General features: G+C 42.3%; 1 protein-coding gene across 4 annotated transcripts in view; it reads left to right on the top strand.

Moving 5' to 3' along the window:
* Nucleotides 1-21,343, top strand: part of dpf1 (D4, zinc and double PHD fingers family 1) — a 51,744-nt gene extending 30,401 nt beyond the window's left edge. The window contains exons 9-12 of one of the 4 annotated variants that reach the window (XM_040024126.1): nucleotides 11,699-11,818; nucleotides 17,573-17,685; nucleotides 18,308-18,389; nucleotides 19,274-21,343. In XM_040024126.1, the coding sequence (XP_039880060.1) occupies nucleotides 11,699-11,818; nucleotides 17,573-17,685; nucleotides 18,308-18,389; nucleotides 19,274-19,344 (386 nt within the window). In that variant the 3' untranslated portion in view covers nucleotides 19,345-21,343. The other 3 variants (XR_005694795.1, XM_040024117.1, XM_040024138.1) reach the window with 3 other exon arrangements.
* The last annotated feature ends 896 nt before the right edge of the window (nucleotides 21,344-22,239 follow it).

Below are 22,239 nucleotides of genomic sequence, written 5' to 3'. Positions count from 1 at the left end.
ACTCTGTGAGTGTAAATGCATTGATGTGCGTGTTTGTGTGTGTCTATATATGTGCACGTGTGTGTGTGTGTGTGTGTGTGTGTGTGTGTGTGCAACATTTTACATTTAACCAGTCTGCCAAGTGCCATGGAAGAGGCTCCACCACCCTCCACCCTCCATCTTTTGGTATATTGCCACATATGTAATAATATTAATACGGCTTCCCTTGAATGAGAGCAACCCCGCATGCATAATTCATGCTATATTCTCGCTGTCTAGACACTATAGCATGTATGCAGCATCCCTGACACACAAGGGTGAGCCGAAAAACACACAAACTTATTAGAGAAACTATAAAAGTCTGTTTGGGTTTTTTTTTGGAGCCTCGCCCCTCTCTGCTCTCTCTGTTTTTCCATCAGCGTGATAAACGACAGATTACTCCACGAGGAGATGAGCTTTTCCTTCCCTCTTGCTCTCCGAGTCCATCTTTCACCACTTTTCTTTTCCTCATCTTGCTCTGCATCCCCCCCCCCCCCCCGCTTTCCATTCTCTCCATCCATCTGCTTTGGCTTTCCTTATAATTAATTTCTTTGTTTGTGTGTACCATCGCTAAAATCAACCACCGTTACTAACCCTCCACGTATTCCTGGATCCTAGCTGATATACTGTTTACTCAAAAATGAGCTGCGCCATTAAAATTCATGACCGCACAACATACTATGTTTCTCTTTCTCCAAACAGGAGAAGTAGTAGAAGAGGCTGGAGGTTAGAGGGAGGGAGAGCAGAATATTGAGAGGTGGGGGTCTTTTTTTGGCATTGGTGTGATGGTTGGAGGGCTGGGGGTAGGAGACGGAGATGAGAGGGAGGAGGCTGAGGGGGGAGAAGTAAGGGGGGATGTTTACTTTAGAGGTCGGCCCTGCACTGTCCACCTGAAAATTGGTTTTGTGGACTTCAATAGAGAAAAGCAGGAAAAAGAAGAGCGAGACAGAGAGCGAGGAAGAGTAAAATAATGGGAGAAGAGTCGGGATATAAAATGGGTAGATAAAATGAGAAGAACCCAAACAGAGCAAAACAGCACCTGTGAATATGGGAATGGATGACTGAGTGAAATAAAAGAAAAAACAAAAAGAGAAGGGGGGGCGGGGGGGGGGGGGGGGGGATGTGTGGGAGGGAGTGGGGGAGGGAGGAGAGGGGGACGGGGGTGTAGTTGTCATTAAAGCCTCCTCTCTCAAATCAGAACTGAGATTCAGAGGCCACTTTATCTGGACGGACAGACGGTCCTACGGTGTAGAGCAGCAGGGACACAGAATGTGTGTGTCTGTGTGTGTGTGTTATTAAAAAAATGCACCTAACTCACGCACATGCATGCCCATGAATGTGCGCACGCCTCTCTGTGACACTGAGCTGCGTGAGAGTGCTGTATGGCCAATCACGCCCAACTCCAAATTTGTCTGTGTGCGTGTTTGTGTGTGTGTGTGTGTGAGTGAGACATGTAATTGAGCCCTTTGAAGGTCAGTATCCCTCTGTTCCTACTCACCATTGTTGGTTGTTGTGGTTTTTTTCCCCACTTACATTTTTTTTCTTGTGTTTCAAAATGGCCTCCCCGCTCTCCTCCTGCTCTCTGCAGGCTGAAGCGAAGCAGGAATTTTGATCAACCAAACACTGAGAACCTGAAATGGCCACTACCCACTTTGTGTCTGTTGTCATTCAGCTGTGCTCAGCAGTGCTCCCCCCCTTCTACTTCCATCTGTCTTTGTCTTCGGAATATCGGAAAAGGTGATTTGAGGTGTTGGAAGACTCCGGCAGCTCTCGTGTTTGTTGCGCTGACATTTATAGCAATGTCACTGGGCAGATACAGATGTGTGTCTCTACTGGGACTAGATGGGAAGTCTTTGCACTAAATGCTGTTTGCTACCAAAACCTGGCTGTAAGTCCTAGGGACAAAGTGGAGCAATGGCTTAATGTTTCATGCACTCATTTTGTCTATGTTTAAATGCCCTTTGTGTTTAATAGACTTCTGATTACTGTTAGCTTCATCTTATAAGATTTTGAAGCATGTCTCCTAAATTTCATTCATGGCCAGAGGTTTAATTGCATACACGGTCAAAAAAAAACAAAAACCCTCCAGCTTAAGAACACAGTTTTAAAATTTTTCGTGTTACTTTTTTCCGGATATTTTTTCCCCCTTCTTTTAACTACACATAGAATTTTACGGTTTAAAGAAATGCCCATAAATTTTTGTAAAACAAAAGACATTTTCCATGTTTTTCCAAGATTTTTTAATAGTTTTTTTTTAACAGTCTCATGACATTTTTTTGACATACTCTGAAAATGCATACTTGTGATTCATCTTCATGGACACAGTTAACCCCAGTTTTTTTTTAATTTTTTTTTTTTTTTTTGTCTCATATCTCAGCCCGTTCAGTGTATTGCATGCATATCTATTGATTTATGTGCATTCACAGGAAGTGAAGTTTTATTAGCTTGAAAGGGGCAAAAAAGTCTGCATCTGGAGACCGTACGGGTTGGTGGCTTATTAAGTCATTTCATCTGTCCCCAGGAACCACAACTCGAGTCCCCTGGAATCATTTATAGACATTATCTGCCGTTACTTTGACACTTCGTTTGTTGTTTTGTTAAATTTAGGCACTAAAAACTTCTCAAGCTTAGGAACCAGAGCCACTCTGTTGGGTTTAGGCAATGATGCTACTTGTTTAGGATTAGACAAATGTCTTTTTTGCGCAGATACAACAGATGATCTTAACACTGTGTTCCCTTGGTTGACCTGTCCTCTCTGTGGAGTTTAGAGAACACATGTGGTACAGCCAAAAACCTACATCCTACTACATCAAAGATATGAATCCTGTGACAGGTAAAACGGGAAATATATTCTCCATTTACATGAACAAATAGATAATTTCTCCTGACTATCTCATGTTTTGGAATAAGATCATGCTGGCCTAAACACATTGCTGATTTTAAGTTTCAATCCAAAGACTAATTAAACTTGAGTCATGTCCTTTCATTTTGATTTAATATGCAGGAAACATTTACCTTAAATTTGCTACATTGAAACAGCAAAGACATAAAAATGAAAAAATGATCTGATTATAAGACAAATGATAAAAAAACATCTTCAAAAGTAGCTGAATATTCACCGCAGTGCAGACAACTTCATTAAACTGGAAAGGTTGGTGTATATTTTTGTGTCGCTGGTGCATCCATCAGTACATTGTGTGTATTTTCACATGTGGAACCAGCATTCACTGCTTTCTGGATGTGTTCTGAACTTTTCATGTACTCGAACGTTCCTTCTCAGCTTTTGATTGGTTGATTGTTGCCGGTGCTGCACGGCGCAGGAAAAAGGAAGGGAGAAACGGCTGTTGCCTAGCAATCCGGTTGCCATGGATACCGCCAGGGCTCCCTCCTAAAGAGTACACTGTTATGTACATTGAAAAGAGAGAGAGAGAGAGAAAGAGAGTGAGAGATAGGTGGTAGAGGAGGAGGGAAGGAGAGCTATGGAGAGAAGAAGAAAAAGGATGGAAGGAGGGAGAGGGGGAGAGAGAATGAAAGAAGGCAGGGTGGAAGAAGTTGAAGTGGAGGGAGAAGGAGCAGGAGGGGGTGCAGAGTTCATTAAAAATAACATAAAGAATGGGAGAGAGACAACAGACAAAGAGAGAAGCAGAGCGAGAAGCAGAGAGTTAAACAGACTGAGAGAAAAAGAAGACGAAGAAAAAAAACCCTCTTCATGATTCATCATATAGATCCCCCCAGACAGTTGGAGTGGTGAAGGCAGGGTAATATTGGAGTCTGCTTCATTTGGTATTCTGTCTTAAGATGTGGTGTTGTGGCTTGCTGGATGGTTGTTCTGTGGTCCCTCAGTTGTCTTGGCCATGTTTGGATAAGCCTCCCACACTACCACACCACAACCCCTCCCCTACCACCGTGCCAAATCCACGCTCACCCTCCATCCATCTCCTGCTGTCTAGTTTTCTGTCGGTGAAAGGATTTACCGCAGCCGTAAAACTTGAGCGCCACGTCACGCTTGTAAATTATTGACGGAACAATGCAAACATTGGAAAGAGCGAGAAGTAAAAGGTTTGAGGGATGCAAACTTTTTGCACTTGGTCTAAACTACAGCGTTGTTGCTCCTGGGAAGCTGCCAAGCCCCCACGTACAGTAATGAAGCCACTTGCAGCTCTTGTTTGTGCAGAATAAAATTCCAATTAGAAGTTAGCACAAGCAGCATTAAATGCAAAGATAATGTCACCACTTACAGAAACTCACACTCTTAATTTCAGTGTTGCGGTGGCACAACAAAATACAATCTGTGCTCTACTTTTTTTTGTCAAATTTTTGCTTTTGTATGCATATCTATTCTTTTTTTTCTTTTTTCTTTTCTTTTTTTTTTTACCCCCGGTTGGTCATTTTTGACATTTCCGTGTGAGAGCGCAGGGCTAACATAGTGGACCATGTGAAGTAGGGCCCAATTCAAACAGGATTTCACAGTCACATTCCCAGCTGGCTCTGTCCCTGGAACAAAATAGGATTAATAATTTGCATTTTAACTCTTTGCGGACAGGGACACAAGCCACGGAGCGATTCTTTGTAAGAGCGTGCGTGTGTGTGTGCACAAAGTTTTGCACGCATCGGCATTTCCTGCGTGTGCGCGTTTGTGTGTGATTTCTTTACATGCATGATTTATGGGGTGGTAGTGTGCGTCTGTGTGTGTCTATTTGCTAAATGTGCACATATCAGAATACTGCAGAGCCTGACGGATTGTACGCTTGTGTGTACGTGTGCCTGTGTGCCTGTGTGTGTGTGTGTGTATCTTTGTTCCTGTGGGTCAGTGTGATTACAAAGCAGCCATAGATCAAGTTTTATTATGCACCAAAACTGTCTCTGTCCTCTTTACTTTGCAATGTCATCTCTGAGAGCACACGCTCACATTGCACACACACAGAAATGCATGCATCCAGTCCCACAATGCATTGGGAGTTACGCAACCTGCTGACTGGACATGAGTAAAAGTGGTGCTTGTGTATGTGTGGTTGTATAAGGGTGGGGTGCAAAAAAGCTACAAAAAAATGGGGGGAGAAAACAGAATAAGAACAGAGCATGATGGCACCGGTGCAGGCACCAGTGTGACAACAGATGGATTGCAGGAAAGAGTTCCAATTTCCTCTTTGAGAGTAAAGCAGAGGGGGAAAAATAGAGAGGCCAAATAAGGAAGAGGGAAACAAAAAAAAACAGAAGAAGAAGAAGCACAATGAAGCAGAGTGAAGAGATCGAATCAGAGGCAGAGGGAGCAGCAGCAATAATGAGAACGCATGAAAGTGCAAGGAGGAAGACAGGGGGAGAGGATGGAAGAAGGAGGGAAAGTAGGAAGATGGAGAGAGAGCGAGAGAGAGCGAGAGAGGAAGGAAGCTAGTGACTTTTCATCTGTGACTGACGGTTTCCATCTGACTGCATCTCTGCCTCGTTGTCTGCATAAAAAAACCTCTGAAAATGTCTTCTTGAGCATTTGGGATTTTGCATCTATGTGAATGTAGTCTGACGTGATTTGTGCCCTATATGTTGCTTGTTTCTTTTCCTTTTGTTTCATGGAAAAACTGTACAATATCTCAGATTGTAATTGCATGTGTGTGCGCGTCTGTGTGTGTGGCTGCAAGGGGTTACAGGGACTCTCATTCATCACATTAAAGAGAGCAAGAGGGGGATGGGACTGAAACTGGACGGCAAAAGTTATTATTAAAAAGGCTTGGTTGTAAATCTCGGTGTGCGCTCGCGTGCGCTCTACTGTATGCGTGCGGTCGCGGGTGTCTTTTCCCGCGTTGTGTATGTGCGTGCACGCGCTTCTCCCGAGAAGCTCTCCTCATTAAGCAGCGAGGCGACAGGAGTGCAGAGTGTGTGTTTTCACACGCCGCTGCTCCGATACAACAAGAGACACTTCTTCTTTTTTCTATTTTACCTCCATTCCTCCTCTCTCCTTTGTGCTTCCTCCTCCTCCTTCTCATCCTCTTTTCTCTTTCTTTTTGCCTCATCTGTTCCCGAAATCCTCCCCTGCTCCTCTCTTCCCTCACCTTTGTACCTGATCCTCATGTCTTCTTCCCTTCTGCACCTGCCCTACAGGGGCGTTTGCTGCCTTCGGTGATCGTAGAGACCAGACAGACGCTGGGATGAGAGCATTCAGACATCACTTGTTAATTCCCGTCTAAACCTCAACCTTGATTAATCAAGTTTTGTATTTTTGTGACAGTGGTATCCATGGAAACGCGCATTTCTTTCTCAATGGCCGAGCTTACCTTTTTGTGTATCTTCACATAACGGGGGTAGAACTAAATTCAGTCAGTTTGAGCAGATGTCATGCCAATACCATGCTTGAATGTGCTGAATAAAAAAACAAAGAGGAAGGAAAAAGGAGTGAAATTATGAGAAAATTTAAAGGAAAAAGTGAGGTGGAAAAGAGAGTGCGAAAAGTCAACAGGTAGGCCTGTTATCGTGTGTGTGGGGAGGCCAGGGTAATTCCCTTTCGGATGAAAGCGCTAAATTAATGAGGCTTCCACTGTGGTCAGCCAAAGGAGGAGATTATCAACCAGTCAGTCAGGCTGAAGCGCTGGTTTCATGTTAGCGTTGGAGGGAAATGGGAAAGAGGGGTGAAGGAGGAGGAAGAGACGCTGGAGGTGTAAGTAAGAGAGAAAAAGAGCAATGCTGGGGAGAAGAATTCAGGGTTAATTTGAGCAGCGCTCACAGACACAGAAGTCATGATTTCTTCATGGCGCCTTTGTATTTTTTATTTCCTTCCACCATCCATATGATCTTTAAATAAGGAGTTAAAGAGCATAGCTTTCTTTATACTATTTCCATTGCATGTGACTGCAACTGCAGCAACAAAATGATTTATTGAAATGTATTCTCTTTGTTACTAACATTTATTGCTCTATGAAAGTCCAAATGTTTGGATTTTCTCTTTCTTCTTTAAGTAGTCAAATCAAAAGGCTCAGATTATCTGAGTAATACATTACCACAAAGGTGAAAACAAGACCTTTTATGACTAAATAACATTTTTAGCTTGTTTTTTCAATGGGCAGTGATGTGCATCTAAAAAGATGCTGCTTTTCTTGGTAATGCACGCTCTGGTGAGGAAGCAAAACATGAAAAAGCAACTTTAAAATAACACCTTCTCCTCTTTCTTTGTGAGAAATCCCCAGTTTCATGAAACCATTAATAATATTAGTAATAACAATAATTTTAAAAAAAGCAAACATGACAAAAATAACTTTGAGCGAATACAGTTAGTCTGCAAAAAGTAATGTGACACACCTCAGCTGTGCAGACACAACAGCGTGAGGTTGCTTGGAGGGCGAAAAAACACAAGGTTACCGAGGAGCAGTGTGAAGGAGGAAAGGAGAGAGAAAACGAGACGGGGTGGGAGAGAGAAATTATAAGCACGGGGATGGGGAAGAATGGGGAAGGGTAGGTATTGTAGCAGGGGAGAGGAGGTGGGGGTGAGGAGCATTTGAGGATTCATCTCTTGCTGGATAATTCCCAGGAGGATCTTTCTCCAACACTTGAAAGCTGTGAAGTGTGCGGTTCTGCTCATACTCCTCCTGGTAATTGGAAGAGGGGGGGAGGGTGGGAGGGAGCGAGGGAGCGAGGGAAAGGACAGTCAGGTATAGGAATGAGATATGGAGGTAAGAAAGAAAGGAAAGGAAAGGGTGGTTGAGGCAGGTTAAAATTTTGGAGATGGAGGTGAAGGGAAAAAAGGGGACAGGTGGGGAAGAGCCAACCGCACTGAGGGGTTCTGGAGGAGGAAGAGAAGGAGAAGGAAAGGTACCTGATGATTGCCAGTCTTTTCAGTCTTTGGTATATATCTCTTTTATTTTTGCTCATTAGCTCAGCCCTCTTTATTGTCTCGCTCTCTCTATCGCCATCCTCTCCCTCCTTCCCTCCCACCATTTGCCGGCAATGGCGTGTCTGTGGTTGCAGGCAGCTTCTGAAACATGGCCACAGGCGTTTAATCATTGATGAGTTTTTTCGTCTACGCAGGCAGGCCAGCGGGCAGCCCCGACTCACTCACATGCATCAGGACCTGCTGATTCACTCTCAGGGGCCTCCTAGCACACACACACACACACACACACACACACACACACACACACACACACACACACACACACACACACACACACACATGCAGAAATTCAAAGGCAAACAAAGATCTGCACGTGCACACCCAACTACAGAGACACAGATGAAATACAGTTTGAATGTGTTGTGTGTGTATCCACATGTGTGTCTGTCTAGTTTATCCCGCCAGGAATTGTGAGGTCCAGTCAGCAGCGGTGAGCCCAAATAAAAGGAGTGAAGATAAAAGCAATTTATTTGACCAGAACAAGAAGACAAAAACATGTTTGCATTGGCTCCAGGCCTGCGAGCCGCATATGTCTCTACAGCTTTATACATCCTCCTGCAGTAAACATCTGGCTGCACTGGTTTCTTTAGAAGTAAATACACTTAAATAGCTGCGGCATCCTCATCCAGGATCATTGCGCTCTTGATCGACTGTGTCCTGTGCTTCATTTTGATGGAGCAACAAATCGTCACACGGTTTGCACATGTGGCCCAGGATCAACGCTAGCGTGTGGCAGCTTGAGTTAATTGGTCCAGCGCATTGGTTCAGACTGGAAGGTCTCTGTAAGTATGGTGCTAACACCTTCTGACTTTTCCTCCAGTCTTACCATACCATGCTTGACATAGCAGGACAATGACTTATCACTATACATCTGTGGGTTGAAAACACTTGTACAAACATTTAGATGAGCTGAAGCAAGCCTCACCACTCTGCTGCTATTCTGAATACCTCTGGGAGCTATTTGGACAATTATTGTGAAGTACTGTCTATTTGTTTTGGACATAAAAATTACATTTTAAGAATCTCCAGTCAGTTCTGATCCACTAAAAAAGTTTGCCGTGTTTGTTCGATAAAAGGTTTTCTAAAGCTTTTTTTTCCCAAGCAAGGGAAATTTTACCACCATCTTTGCTCTTGCTGTGATTTTCATTATATGCATGTTATATGTATTAAATGCATATTTACTCGCTGGGCCCATGTCCTCATTTTAGGTTTGACAGCATTTTAGTAGATAAGGTGAGGCTTAGACATGAATTGATTTGCAGTTTGGGGAAGGCCATGAAGGGGACTGGCGGCAGCTCTCAGGCCTGGCAGTTCCTCATGTACTAAATAGAAGTGAAGACGTTAAAGAACTGAAAAGGAGAGGGAGGGTGGGGCACGTGAATGAGAACGAACAGCTTGTAGAACTGGAGGCGTGGTCCCGCTCCTGAAATTCAGATACTTTATCTCCAATATATGAATTTAGGATTCTTTGAATGGGATGTCTGTCCCTGATAATTTTTCTGAATGAAATACCTTTGGTCATCAGCAGCGATCAAGGATAGTGCTAGCCTCAGCTGTACTTTATTTTGCTAAGTGGCAAATATTAGCATGCCGGCATGCATAGCTAAAACGGGGATTTTCGTATGCCTGGCCTGTGTTCAGATTTTTTTCCTATGTAACAGACAGCCAGCAGTTTACAGTAAGCAGCAAGTATAATGACATGGTGGGAATTTTATGATGATTGATGAATTATTAATAGCTACAAAAGCACTAAAACATTATGCTAACATGCTAGCACACAGACATGATAGGTTTCTGATTGTAATATTAAGCCAAGATAACTGCCTCCACCGCTAGACTTGCTGTAATGTACTTGAAAATGTAAGAACTGTATTTTTTTTAATATTTATTTAATTTTGGATAAAATGTAATTTTACCACTATTTAACTGCAACTTGGTCAATACTATAGTAAGAAAAAAACAGATGAATATATTGGTGATTATGATTTTTTTGTTGGCGTTTCATTTCATTAATTGGATCCACAAAAAAGACCACACTGGCTGGCTGATGATTTTTAATTAAGGGGGGAAAATAGGGCAGGACATATCTGTCTAACCTTTGCCAGCACACCAGCCTGATGATGTGCAGGTAATTTTTTTTCTTCAATTAAACTATCATCATTTGAAAAAGCTGACACCAGCAGATCTCATTATATCACCACCGGCAGAAGAGATTATTGAGAAATGTGAGGTTGCAGCCATTTATATTGAAATGCTAGGGGACTAGATAGACACTGTTTTACACATACAGTAAATCTACTGTCATTGCTATCTCTGTTGATAGTCGATAACCCAATATAGATGGTAGTATTCATGATTCTACAATATAGAGTATGAAAGTGCATAACCAGGCTCAGAGTTACGGTGCACAGTACTACACTGATCTCATGATATAGAGCCTACTGCTTATGGTTTTGCTGTAGCAGACACAGTGCATTATTCCTTTCCTCTCCCATGTGTCTGTCTTTATGTTTGCCAGTCTCTCATCTTGATCAGGACTTTTTTTTTTCTTTTTTATTTCTCATTGGGGATTAAAGACGTACCCTTTCGAGTAGAAACCCAATCTCTTCCTCTCACTCCACCTTCCCCTTTCCAACATCAAATTCCATCAAATTCACCCTCTCCTCCCCTTTCCGGCCTAGCAAGACTCCACCCTTATAAATGGATGGATTAATGATCTCTCATAAGAGCACAACCACAGTATTGCTTATAGTGCTTTTTTTTTTTTCCTGCGGCATGAATGGTTTTCCACTTGAGCTTGTATGTGTGTGAGTGTGTACCTGTATAATCCACTCTATTGTATATTCACCAGTGCACCAGCCTGGTGACTCACTGTGAAGGACCCGTCCGCTGCATTACATCTTTGAGACGAAAGCACACATACAAATAGTCTGCAGTGGTTATGTGATTGCTTCCATTAAAGTGATTATGCAATCAACAGTAGTGAGACAGGCAGGAGACAGACAGACAGGCAGGAAGACCAACAGTCAGACAGAGAGATAAGGGGTACGTGTGGATCATGCACACACACATACAGTGATACTTACAGTATATACACAGCACTCAGGCAGGCAGGGGGAATTTCTCTTTGTTAATAATTATTATGAAACGGCTTCACATGGAGCACTTGCCTCTCCGTGCTCAGCATGATGGCAGGTCTGTCCCGGCACCCCCCAACACATGCACAGACACGCGCACACATCCACAAGCACACGCACACATACACGGGAACACACGGTCTCTCTCTTTCTGTCTCCCTCTGCTCTCCCTCCTCCTCCACTCCTGAAAATATTTGCTAGACCCCAGGGGCTCCCAGCGGACGTTCCCTTCTGTTCGGTCCCACCCTCCCTGGGTGAGCCAGTGTTTGGAGAGTCCCAGGCTCCAGAGCAGGCCTGCGTTGGTGCTTATTTTACCAAAGTAAATATATAATAATGAGTAGTGACCAAGACTTAGTTACACGTCTACTTTCTTTTGCTTTGTTATCTCATCATTTTATCTCTAATCACTCGTATTCTGTAATACTCCATTGACCATGCTTCCCAGCACACCTCAGTGATGGCTGCTTTGTTCATCTGATATGACTTTTATAGGTTTTCCCTCTTCAATCTGTCTCACTGTCGAGAGACTGATACAGCCTCTTCACCCCGAGGCAACATTTCATAACACTGACTTATGAATTTACACTCCTGCTCTTCATCCTCTTTTCCCCAGGAGTCCAGTTGGGAGAAAGTTTTTCTTACCCCCTTTTTCTTTTTCTTCTCTCAGCCAAGAAAGCAGCGGATGGCTCAGTCATTGCCAACGGCTACTGCGACTTTTGCCTCGGAGGCTCAAAGAAGACCGGCTGTCCTGAAGACCTTATTTCCTGTGCGGACTGTGGACGCTCAGGTAGGGCACCACTGAAGGGGATGATTGGCAGAATGGCTGTTAAGGCACAGTTTTAATACATTGAATTTCTTGGCTTAAGATTTCATGTTTACTACTTAATGTGGCTCTATTTTGCTAATTTCCAGATTTTTATTCTTGAACTTTGTAGCTTTGCACGATTGGCAGTTCAAAATAATCATTACTTGTCGTATACTGAACCTCGGTACTGACCAAGTTCATTCATAGTTTGATACACTCCACTTCAACTCCCCTCCCTTTTAAGGGCACCAACTCTTTAAGGGAACTTTCTTCTGATTGGCTGCATCTTATTAAGAGACTTTTTAATCACGGGGTGGGTGGGGCTTCTGTGCTTCAAATGACCTTATAAGGGATAACTTTATATGACAGAAAGTAACAAAAAAGCACAATAGGCCCATTTTAAGTAAAATAAAGTTTTGATTCTTTTCATTAATGCTTAAAATGGACCATACCAGTGTTTTTTGTTTTAGCCCATGTAATACAAATGATGTACAGTAAAACTAGAGTCCTTACTAGCCAAGTAACCACACTGAAACCTTAAAGTAGTGGTTGCCCAGACACTAAAGTGGTCACAATACCAAAGAACACAACATTAATGCTGGTATCATCACAACATGATTGTCAGTGAGCTGATGGCTTTTCTTTTAAAGAGTTACTTGCAAAACTCAAAGAGATCAGAAGTTTTCATATGTTCATCATGAGCATGAATGTCATGATTTCTTTGAACCGTGCTTTTTCCAGGGAATGATTATACAGCACACGTTTTTTATAATTTTAAAAAACAAGAGCTGGTTGCACAACTTGTATTGTTTTTGGGATTTTCTCTAATCCACACAGGGTCAACAGTATAGGTAGAGGCTCAAATATATAAATACACCCACACTAATCAATTTAAAGCCCCTTTTCCATCAGTATCTACTTATCGACTCGGCACGGTTTGCCCAGGTTTTCAGGGTTTTCCATTAGGCCATAGGAGCTGGTACTTTTTTAGTACCCACTCGGCCGGGGTTCCAAGCGATCTGAGCAGGTACTAAAATCTAACGTCATCAGTCTACATTAGAGATGGCACGATACCACTTTTTCATGTCCGATACCGATACCGATATCATAATTTTGAATATCTGCCGATACCGATATGAATCCGATATAGTGTGTTTTTTAATCACTAAAACGGTTTTTTTAATATCTTGCTGCTTTTTGTATAAGTTCGTACTCAAGTTAAAAAAACCCCACTAAAGTTATTCTGTTACACCTGTATGCAAAAAATACACTGCACCAAAAAAATATTTCATAGTTCAGCAATACTGATCAATCTAATAAACTTAAACCTACTCCATCCTTCCTATTCTGGTATTTTAAAGAGTAAGCAACCTAACTAATAGGGTTCTAAAGCTCCCAGCAAAAAAAAAAAAAAAAAAAAAAATAGTAAACCACCCACCCTCCACCTCATGATGCTTAATTGACGTAATCAACTTTAATTTGATGCAGTGTGAAAAAAAAATGCACAGAATTGTTTTTGAAGAATAATTAATTAGATTCAACATCTTTCTTCAGCAAAATTGCAGACTGCACAGATCGTACCTTCCCAAAGGAAAAAAAAAGTACTATAGCTTACTAGGGTATATTAGACTTAATAGTTACTATATACAATAATGGACTTCTATATATTTTACATAAGATTAAAACTTTGGGTGTAAGATTTGGATAATTATTTAATAAAAGCTAGACATTTTAAATGAGAATAAGAAAGAAAAGTATGTCTTTGTGCCCCCTTTTCCCTGTTAATGCCCTATCGGCCCCCCTGGCTAAACTTTGCTAGATCCGCCCCTGCAAAGTTACCAACCGTCAGCTACGTAGAAAAAGATCCTGGTGTAGAAAGTAATATTAAATAAATTCTAACAACAGATTATCAAGCTTAAACGTGCTGCTGTTGTTCAGCCGCTGGTTTCCTCTTTCTCGCCCTAAGTGGGCCAAAAACAAACAAGAGAGACAGACTCGCGACAGAAAAGCCGATCAGCTGATCATTGATCAGTTTCATGATTGAAGTAGTATTGAAGAGGGAGGGAGAGAGAAGAGGCAGTCGCTCCATATGTCGGTTGTTAAGCTTAACGCGGGAATGCTTTACAAACATTCAGAGATGAACTTACACATTTTCTTTACTTCTCTCTGGGATAACTTCCTCGGAGATGAAATGCCGGATTGATAGCGAGGCTACAAATACACACAGCCCCTCTATCACGTGATGCATACTGCTGCCACGTGCTACGGTTATGATCCGAGTTACGCCGTGTTGCAAGTTTTGTGAGGTGCTTTTTTGATATTTAATGGATCGGATTACATTTTTTATTTCTCTCCGATATCCGATCCAGTAATTTATGTCAGTATCAGACCGATACCGATACGTAATATCGGATCGGTCCATCTCTAGTCTGCATGCCACTGATTGGCTGGTCAGTAGCATCACTTGATGACTCGTTCACGGAAATGAAAAACGGCATTTTTTAAAACCTGGCAATGAGGGCTGCAAAAAACAATGCCGTGATCCCCGAGTCTGACGAAAAGCCACAGACTGAGCAGCAGGTATATTGTCGCCTTGACGTCCACCCTTTGTTGTAGCATTTGTGTTGCTACAACAAAAGGTGTCAAAGCGGGACGCTCTGACACGTTGCTATGACGACAACCATGCACGCTAGGTAGTATTGGATTGTAATAAAAAAAACAGTTGATCCGAGTCGAGTCGTGGTGATCCGTGGTGAGTCGATTCGAGTAGGTACTAACAGCCCCAGAGCATGATGGTACCACTATCATGCCCAACAACTGGTATAGTGTTCTTAGGTTTTGTAGCAGGGGCATCTTGCTTGGTCCATTTTGAGTCCATGGTGATGTAAAACTTGTTTCACTGTGGACCATGACACTGGTGTTCCAGCAGTTTCTAGTTCATGTGTTAGGGCTGAGCCTTGGTGTTCATAGGTTGTTCCTGAACATCGTAATCAGTTTCCTCTCATCTGATGGTGACAGTTTGAGTCTTCTTCCAGAATTTAGCAAAGCGATGACACATCCAAATAACTTGTACTTGCATACAATTGTTTGAACTGATGATCCTGGAGCCTTCAGTTGTTTAGACTCCAAGACACCTTTCCAAGCTATGTAAAACAACAGTTTTCCTTCTTAACTCTTCAATGAGTTCCTTGGATTTTCCCTTTGTTCTGAGTATTAAGTATCTGAGTATTCACAGTGAGTGCTGTCAGACAAATGCGTCTTATGCTGGTGAAGAGAAACTACCAGTTGTAGACAATCATGATGACTATTGAGTTAATAAGATAATGGGCCTTGTCAAGTTAAAAGAGCGTAGAACCTTTAGCAGCACTTATTAAAAGATTTAATTGAGTGTATGTATAATTTTGACCCCATGTGGATTGGAGAAAATCCAAAATAAATTCAAACTTGTGCAAGTCAACAAAGATGTATGCTGTGCAATCATTCCACCCTAGAAAACAAACACATCAAAAAACCATTAAAATACCTAAATAACCATCACATTCATGCTTCTGACCACAAGTTTAGCTGTGAAAAGAGCACATTACCTCTTATAATGATGGTAAACAATGATGCAATGAGAAAACAACAGCATCACTAGCCAAAACTAACTGTGGTTAAATAATAGCAGATTATTGCCTTTCTCTTTGATGTAATATCTCATGATTATAAGTCACTGGAAGTCGAACGCTGTATGCAAATTGATGGAAAAGGGTGGCTCTCTGGAAACCAGAAAATACATTAAAAGCAAACAACTTAAGCAACATGATGTGTTTTGGGAAATGGTGGCTGTAATGTAAATTGTTCTCAGACAGTTTCTCATTCCTAATCACATTTTTATCCCGACTTACAAATCAGGGCTAACTGCATTCATGCAATTCAAATGTATTCATTAAAACAACAAAACCTAATAATGATTGGATTTTTTAAAGAAACTGATTCTTCATGGGTTATAATGAGCAACAAATATGGTTGGTAAAAGGTTTTTGCTGACGTCCATAACCAGAAATAGAGGAAACTTTTGTATAAAGGCGTGGAAATTATAAGTTGATGTGCATTATGAGAGACAATGTTGTGTATAACTGAAGCTCTTATTCTACAAATTTAATGTGATCATTTCTGCTGATCACAACACTCTGCTCTGCGGTTCATGCAGATATTTTGCTGGCACTGAAATATGAATGGAACCAATAAAATGTCATCTCAATGTGACCTTCTTGTCTGGCAAGAAAACACAAAAGTGTTTAGAATATTATGTTCTGCCTTCAACACTAGCTTTTTGTGCATCATCCAAGTGTGATATTACAATGATTGTCTGTTTCCTCTTTCCTTTGATACGAAGAATCTGATTTGATGAGAGAACGACCCCCCTCCTAGCATGTATTTTGACTGTGAATAGCAAGGAGCGTTTATTTTAGTGGAGAGAGTAGAGAACGTATTTGTTTTAATGTGCTTGTATTTTTGTTTTCTTATTATAAGGCTCTTTTTTTTGGTGTGAGATGTGTTTGTACATTTCGGTTATCTGTATAAAAGCAGATGGTGCAGTGGTGCAGAATGTGTACTTATAATTTGACTGCATGTACTACATATTTTTTTCTTCTCACATTTATGTTTGAAAAATAAAAAAGAGAGAAAAAAAAGGGTTTATGTGATTTGTAGTGATTGGGCTAGTGCATGCAAGACACTGGTATGGTCCTTCATAACTGGAATGTCAGAAAGTGTGGATGACATAACATTTATATTATCATAATCATGTAACAGTAAATATCGGGAAAAATTCAATTAACTGCAGAAAAGAAGAGATAGTTTGTTTTCCAAATGACTGAAATGTGGACTTCAGTTTATGACAACTGTTATTACTTCCCTGTCATTTTATTTAACTAGGGCAGTGGGTTCTATATAAATGCTGAATGTAGCCACTGGGAATATCCTGATAATCTCACCAACACAAAGAGCTGATCATCTCAGGCTAGCTGGCAATCTTGGTTAGCAAGGTGCATCCATAAAGCACCAAGACATTGTTAGCTGTGGCTAGTTAAAAAACACAGAAACTAAACTAAACTACTTGAACTAAATTGTACTTCCTGAAAAACTGCCTTTATATATGTGTTTTAGGACAACCACACTTGGAACAAGCAAGGAGTATAACTGAAAACCTGAAGGTTTATCAACAAGTTTACTCTAAACAGTACTGATGAAGACTTGAAATTAGTGGCTGAGAAGATCATGTGGTCAAAATCAACTGAGAAGTCGGCTCATTTTCTCATAGACTTCTATGGAGTTGACCTTCTTCTTGCTGACAGTTAGAAATAATGCAGGTTTAAGGCACTTCTAGCTTCATTTTTCAGACCCAAAAGCTCTGCCCATCTTTTATATACAGTCTATGTCTAAGACCAAGTTAAAGCAACTATATGGATTAATTCACATGCCAATAATTGTGGTTATTATCAAGACCGTATTTTACATTCTTCATAAATATGCAGGGGGGAGCGGCAACCAAGCAAGCATTCAGTCGCTTGCAAAATACCTGCTAAGTTCTCCTCAAACAGATCACCTGAATGAAGCAAATGAATTTACAGTTGGAAGAAACAGCTGGATGACTGTCCTCAAAATACAGACAGAAATAGTGAACGTGTGTCTGTGTGCCTGTGTGCCTGTGCGCGCGTGTGTGTGTGTGTGTGTTTGTGTGTGTGCACCCAGGCCACCCGTCCTGTCTGCAGTTCACAGTGAACATGACAGCTGCGGTGAGGACTTATCGCTGGCAGTGCATCGAGTGCAAGTCCTGCAGCCTGTGTGGCACCTCTGAGAACGACGTAGGCTCTTACTTTCTACTACACGTTAAATCTAAGCACATGTGGCTGCACACACACATACACACACACACACACACACACATGTACAGCTCATACATAATGCCAGAAAAACTTAGGCAGAGCAGGTATAAGTGAATACTGCTGATATTTATTTTTGTAGTTATCCGAGGCTGATGTCTGGCTCAAATACTTGAGTGCATGAAGACGGTGCACGGCTGAAGGATGGTGTTATAGTGCTGCCCACAATTTACTGAGATCAAGCAAATTTTACTGAAAACCCTTCCAGAAGTGCAGATTTTTTTGAAGGTGCTTAAATTTACACAGACTGCAATGCAGGACTCAAAGTGCTGGTTAAAGCATCTAGTGTAAATACAACAAAGAAAGAGAGTTGTTGATCCTGTTGAGCTTTTTACCGCCTGCCACAACAAAGGTTGAAGTTATGAATATGAAATTAAAAAAAACAACCAGGGACATATTCATCACACCCCAGTCGCTTGATTATATAAATACAAAATCATTGTTAAAGCACTACACACACTATGTTTTGCCGCTGCAGTCCTCGGCTTTGATTTCAAGACCGTGCGCACGTGTGATTAACGACACTAATTCTCTTCTTTTGCAGGACCAGCTGTTGTTCTGTGACGATTGTGACAGAGGCTATCACATGTACTGTCTGAGCCCTCCGATGTCTGAGCCGCCAGAGGGTACGCATGCACGCCGCAAAGCTACACAATGTACCGCATCCTCATTTTTATCAGACTTCACAACTTTCCACAACCACGAGAACATTTTTATCATTACAGAGACGTGGAACTATCTGTGCTGTAGGTAGAATGAGGAGAGTGAAACCTGCAGTCAGAGCAGTCGTGCTGATTTTTAAGGCAGTTTTAAAGAATATGACCCTCAGGACTCTTTTCTGTTTTTTCTTTTTCTTTTTTGAATGAATGTTTTAATCTGAATACGGCGGTCTAAAATACCGTGGCTGCGATTACAGAAATGGAGAAGGTACTTCTGTTTAAATCAAACTGTCATTTGCCACATAAGATGGCTGCCTCAAAATGTTTGATGGCGTTGTCATGGAAATGAGTAGTAGAAAGATAATCTGTTTCCATGGCAAAAGTGTCACTTGGCTGAACATACAGTAGCGGTGCCACTTGTGTTCAACACGCACTAACAGTGTCAAGTTCTGCCCACACATGCGATGCTTTCGATTTACAGGAAAACATTTTTTAAAATTCAGCAGCAGTCAGTTAATTTCGGGTCTCCGCACACGCGTCGATGATAAACTTATATTTGTGTACCACCTTTAGTCTGGGTTCACTTTGAAGCGTTAAGGTTGAGGAGAACATTTCAGCATCTGTCTCGACTTTATGTTTAATTAATGTCACAAATCCTGAGCCGGAATCCAAACCAAACTACTTGTCAGATCCTCTGCACCCACAAACCACAGGCACAGCGTGTGGTGTTTAAACACGGAGCTTTAATTTACAGTGTTACTTAACGCTCTGTGTGAAATGAGGGATTAATCCACAAGGCTTTACAATAGCAGTGATTGAACTCCCAATCTGTGTGTGTGTGTGTTGTACAGGGAGCTGGAGCTGTCATCTGTGTCTAAGACAACTGAAGGAGAAGGCCTCAGCCTACATCACCCTCACTTAATCTGCTGAGCTGCGCCTCTTCCTCTTGGCCCTTCATCCTCTCCCAAAACCACTTCTCCGTAACCCCCCTCACTGTGCCTCAGAGGCTACCCCCCCTCTCCTCTTCTGATCTGCTCGCCGCTACTCTCTCTACGTTCTGTCCCCGCGACCTTTGACACGACTGAGCACACAGCAACCACGGCGATGCATATTCCCGAAACGTCTTTCCAGTGGCGAGCCAACCTCCGCCCCGTTTATTTATTTATTTTGGTCACTCGAATTCCCTGTTGTGCTTGACCTGAATCCCCCCTCCCTTCATTCTTGCTCTGTCTCAACAGAGGAATTCATCAGCTGGCAATAAGTTTGCTAGCAAGACACACACTTCAGCCTGCCAAGGGCACTTCTGAGGCATACTACTCCACAGGAACCCTCATAAGGGCCCTCGGATGAGCCCTAATGATCTTCAGCTGCAACTCAGTCAAGTAGTGAGCGAGAATTAATAAGATGGATAGGTGTTAGGCAGAGGACAGGGCATTGAAGACCCTGGATAACCATGGAGCAGTATGTTTCAGTGTTAGTCAACTGTGAAATATACACCCAATCAAAATTTCATTTACTCCCTCTGTCCTTTACCGTGCACGGCAGAGCTGAGACACTGAACTCTGCTCCATTATTTGTCTGCAGGGTTTCCTGCTCCATGCAGTTTTTTAAAGGCAGAGTGAATTGTACAGAATTTCGACTGATTCTCCATCTACGCGCTCATAAAACCTCACCCTCGCCGGACACGTCGGAGTCTCTGGTCAGGAACTCAGACCATCTTTGACCTCACCCTGTCCTCTCTCGTTGCATGGGGTTTTTCCACAAAATTAATGATGCATTTTGGGATTGACACCGGTGGTTTTTAGTGTGCGGATGTGATCCTCTGATTAAAGGAGAGAAGGATTTTTCTCTTAATCAACTATCTCTGATCAAACGATGTATTTAAAAATACAATTTAGGCTTAGCGTCCCTCACAAATCCTTTACCTGACCTTTGTTCGCCCTTTCCCTCGATGAAACAATGACTGTGAAGCCAATGCGAGACTAAAACGCTCCTGGTGCTTGGTGTGTATTATCTGTGTGTTAAGAATGTAGGATCAATGTGTGGACAATGCAGATCTTTGTCTGGCCTATGCGGAGGCCAAAAAAACGTATTTTTTAATGATTCCTTTTTTTAATTTCTTTTTCATTCGCATGTTGTTGTTTCAGTTGTTTTTTCAAAACTTGTAATTGAAATCGAAGAGAAAGCACACTTAATTCGCAATAATGTGTTTGTAATATGAACTCTTTTGGCCAAACTGGGTGTGTGTTAGTGTGTATGTGTGTGTGTGCATGTCTGTTTGTGGGACTTTATTTGAAAACTACAATAATTGTAGCCATTTCCAAGCTAGGCAGGATCTGTGCGAGGATCTGAGCAGCAGAGGTCAAGTGGATGTAAGGAAAGTCGGCATTTTCTCGTCCAGGTATTCTGACAGAGTGAAGACAAAAAGAAAGTGTTAAAGGAATTGTTTCATCATTTCACCGTGGCTTATATGCCAGAGTGCATCTTGAAGTGACTCTGGAAAGTATGGAAGAAATGAATAGTATGGCACATAACCCACACTGAAGATCATCATTTTTATCATTTACAACCTTTTGTTTTATATTACACGTTAATCCATAAGCATTAGAGGTGCTGGTAGCCAGGATGAGAGGTGAAACATCTTCAAAAAACGTAAAGAAGACCAGCCACCCTTGATTCAAGGGTCTTAGACTAACATGACCTGGTTGAGTGAAACCCTACACAGACATACGGCCAGGAAAACTGTTTCTTACAGTGGCCCTGAGAGGTCAAATGCACTGTAGCTAAGAAAAATAACACCAACAAATACTAAAATGCTGTAATAGCACACAAAACAAAACTGATGATGAATAAAACACAATAGAAATAGAAAAATACATCCATCCATTTTCTTCCGCTTATCCAAGGTCGGGTCGTGGGGGCAGCAGCCCAAGCAGAGAAGTCCAGACCTCCCTCTCCCCAGCCACCTCCTCCGGCTTATGAACACCAAAGCGTTCCCAGGCCAGCCGAGAGATATAATCTCTCCAGCGTGTCCTGGGTCTGCCCCGGGGCCTCCTCCTGGTGGGACATGCCCGGAAAACCTTACCCAGGAGGCGCCCAGGGGGCATCCTTGTCAGATGCCCGAACCACCTCAACTGGCTCCTTTCGATGTGGAGGAGCAGCGGCTCTACTCTGAGCCCCTCCTGAATGGCTGAACTTCTCACCATATCTCTAAGGGAGAGGCCAGCCACCCTTCGGAGGAAGGGTGGCTGGCCTTGTATTTGTGATCTCGTTTTTTCGGTCACTACCCACAGCTCGTGACCATAGGTGAGGGTAGGGACGTAGATTGTACGGTAAATTGAGAGCTTCACTTTTACACTCAGCTCTCTCTTCACCACAACAGACCGGTACAGCAGCGGTCCCCAACCTTTTTTGCCCACGGACCGGTTTATGCCCGACAATATTTTCACGGACCGGCCTTTAAGGTGTCGTGGATAAATACAACAAAATAAAACTAGTACCGGTACCGAAAAAAGAAGATTTATTCATAACACACGTGAAAAGACCCAGGAAAACCGAGTTAACAATAAAAACGATAACAAAATAACGCTGAAAACCGATAAAAACCCTGAAAACCATACATTTCACACCTGCGCCTCTACTCTCGCGGCCCAGAACCAAACGACTCACAGACCGTTACCGGTCCGAGGCCCGGGGGTTGGGGACCGCTGTGGTACAGCGTCCGCATCACTGCAGCTGCTGCACCAATCCGTCTGTCGATCTCCCGCTCCCTTCTCCCATCACTCGTGAACAAAACCCCGAGATACTTAAACTCCTC

The sequence above is a fragment of the Simochromis diagramma genome, unplaced genomic scaffold, assembly GCF_900408965.1.
Source record: "Simochromis diagramma unplaced genomic scaffold, fSimDia1.1 OVJJ01000348.1, whole genome shotgun sequence".
NCBI lineage: Eukaryota > Metazoa > Chordata > Actinopteri > Cichliformes > Cichlidae > Simochromis > Simochromis diagramma.
The sequence above is the reverse complement of the archived record's forward strand: the minus strand, read 5'-3'. Positions and strand labels throughout refer to the sequence as shown.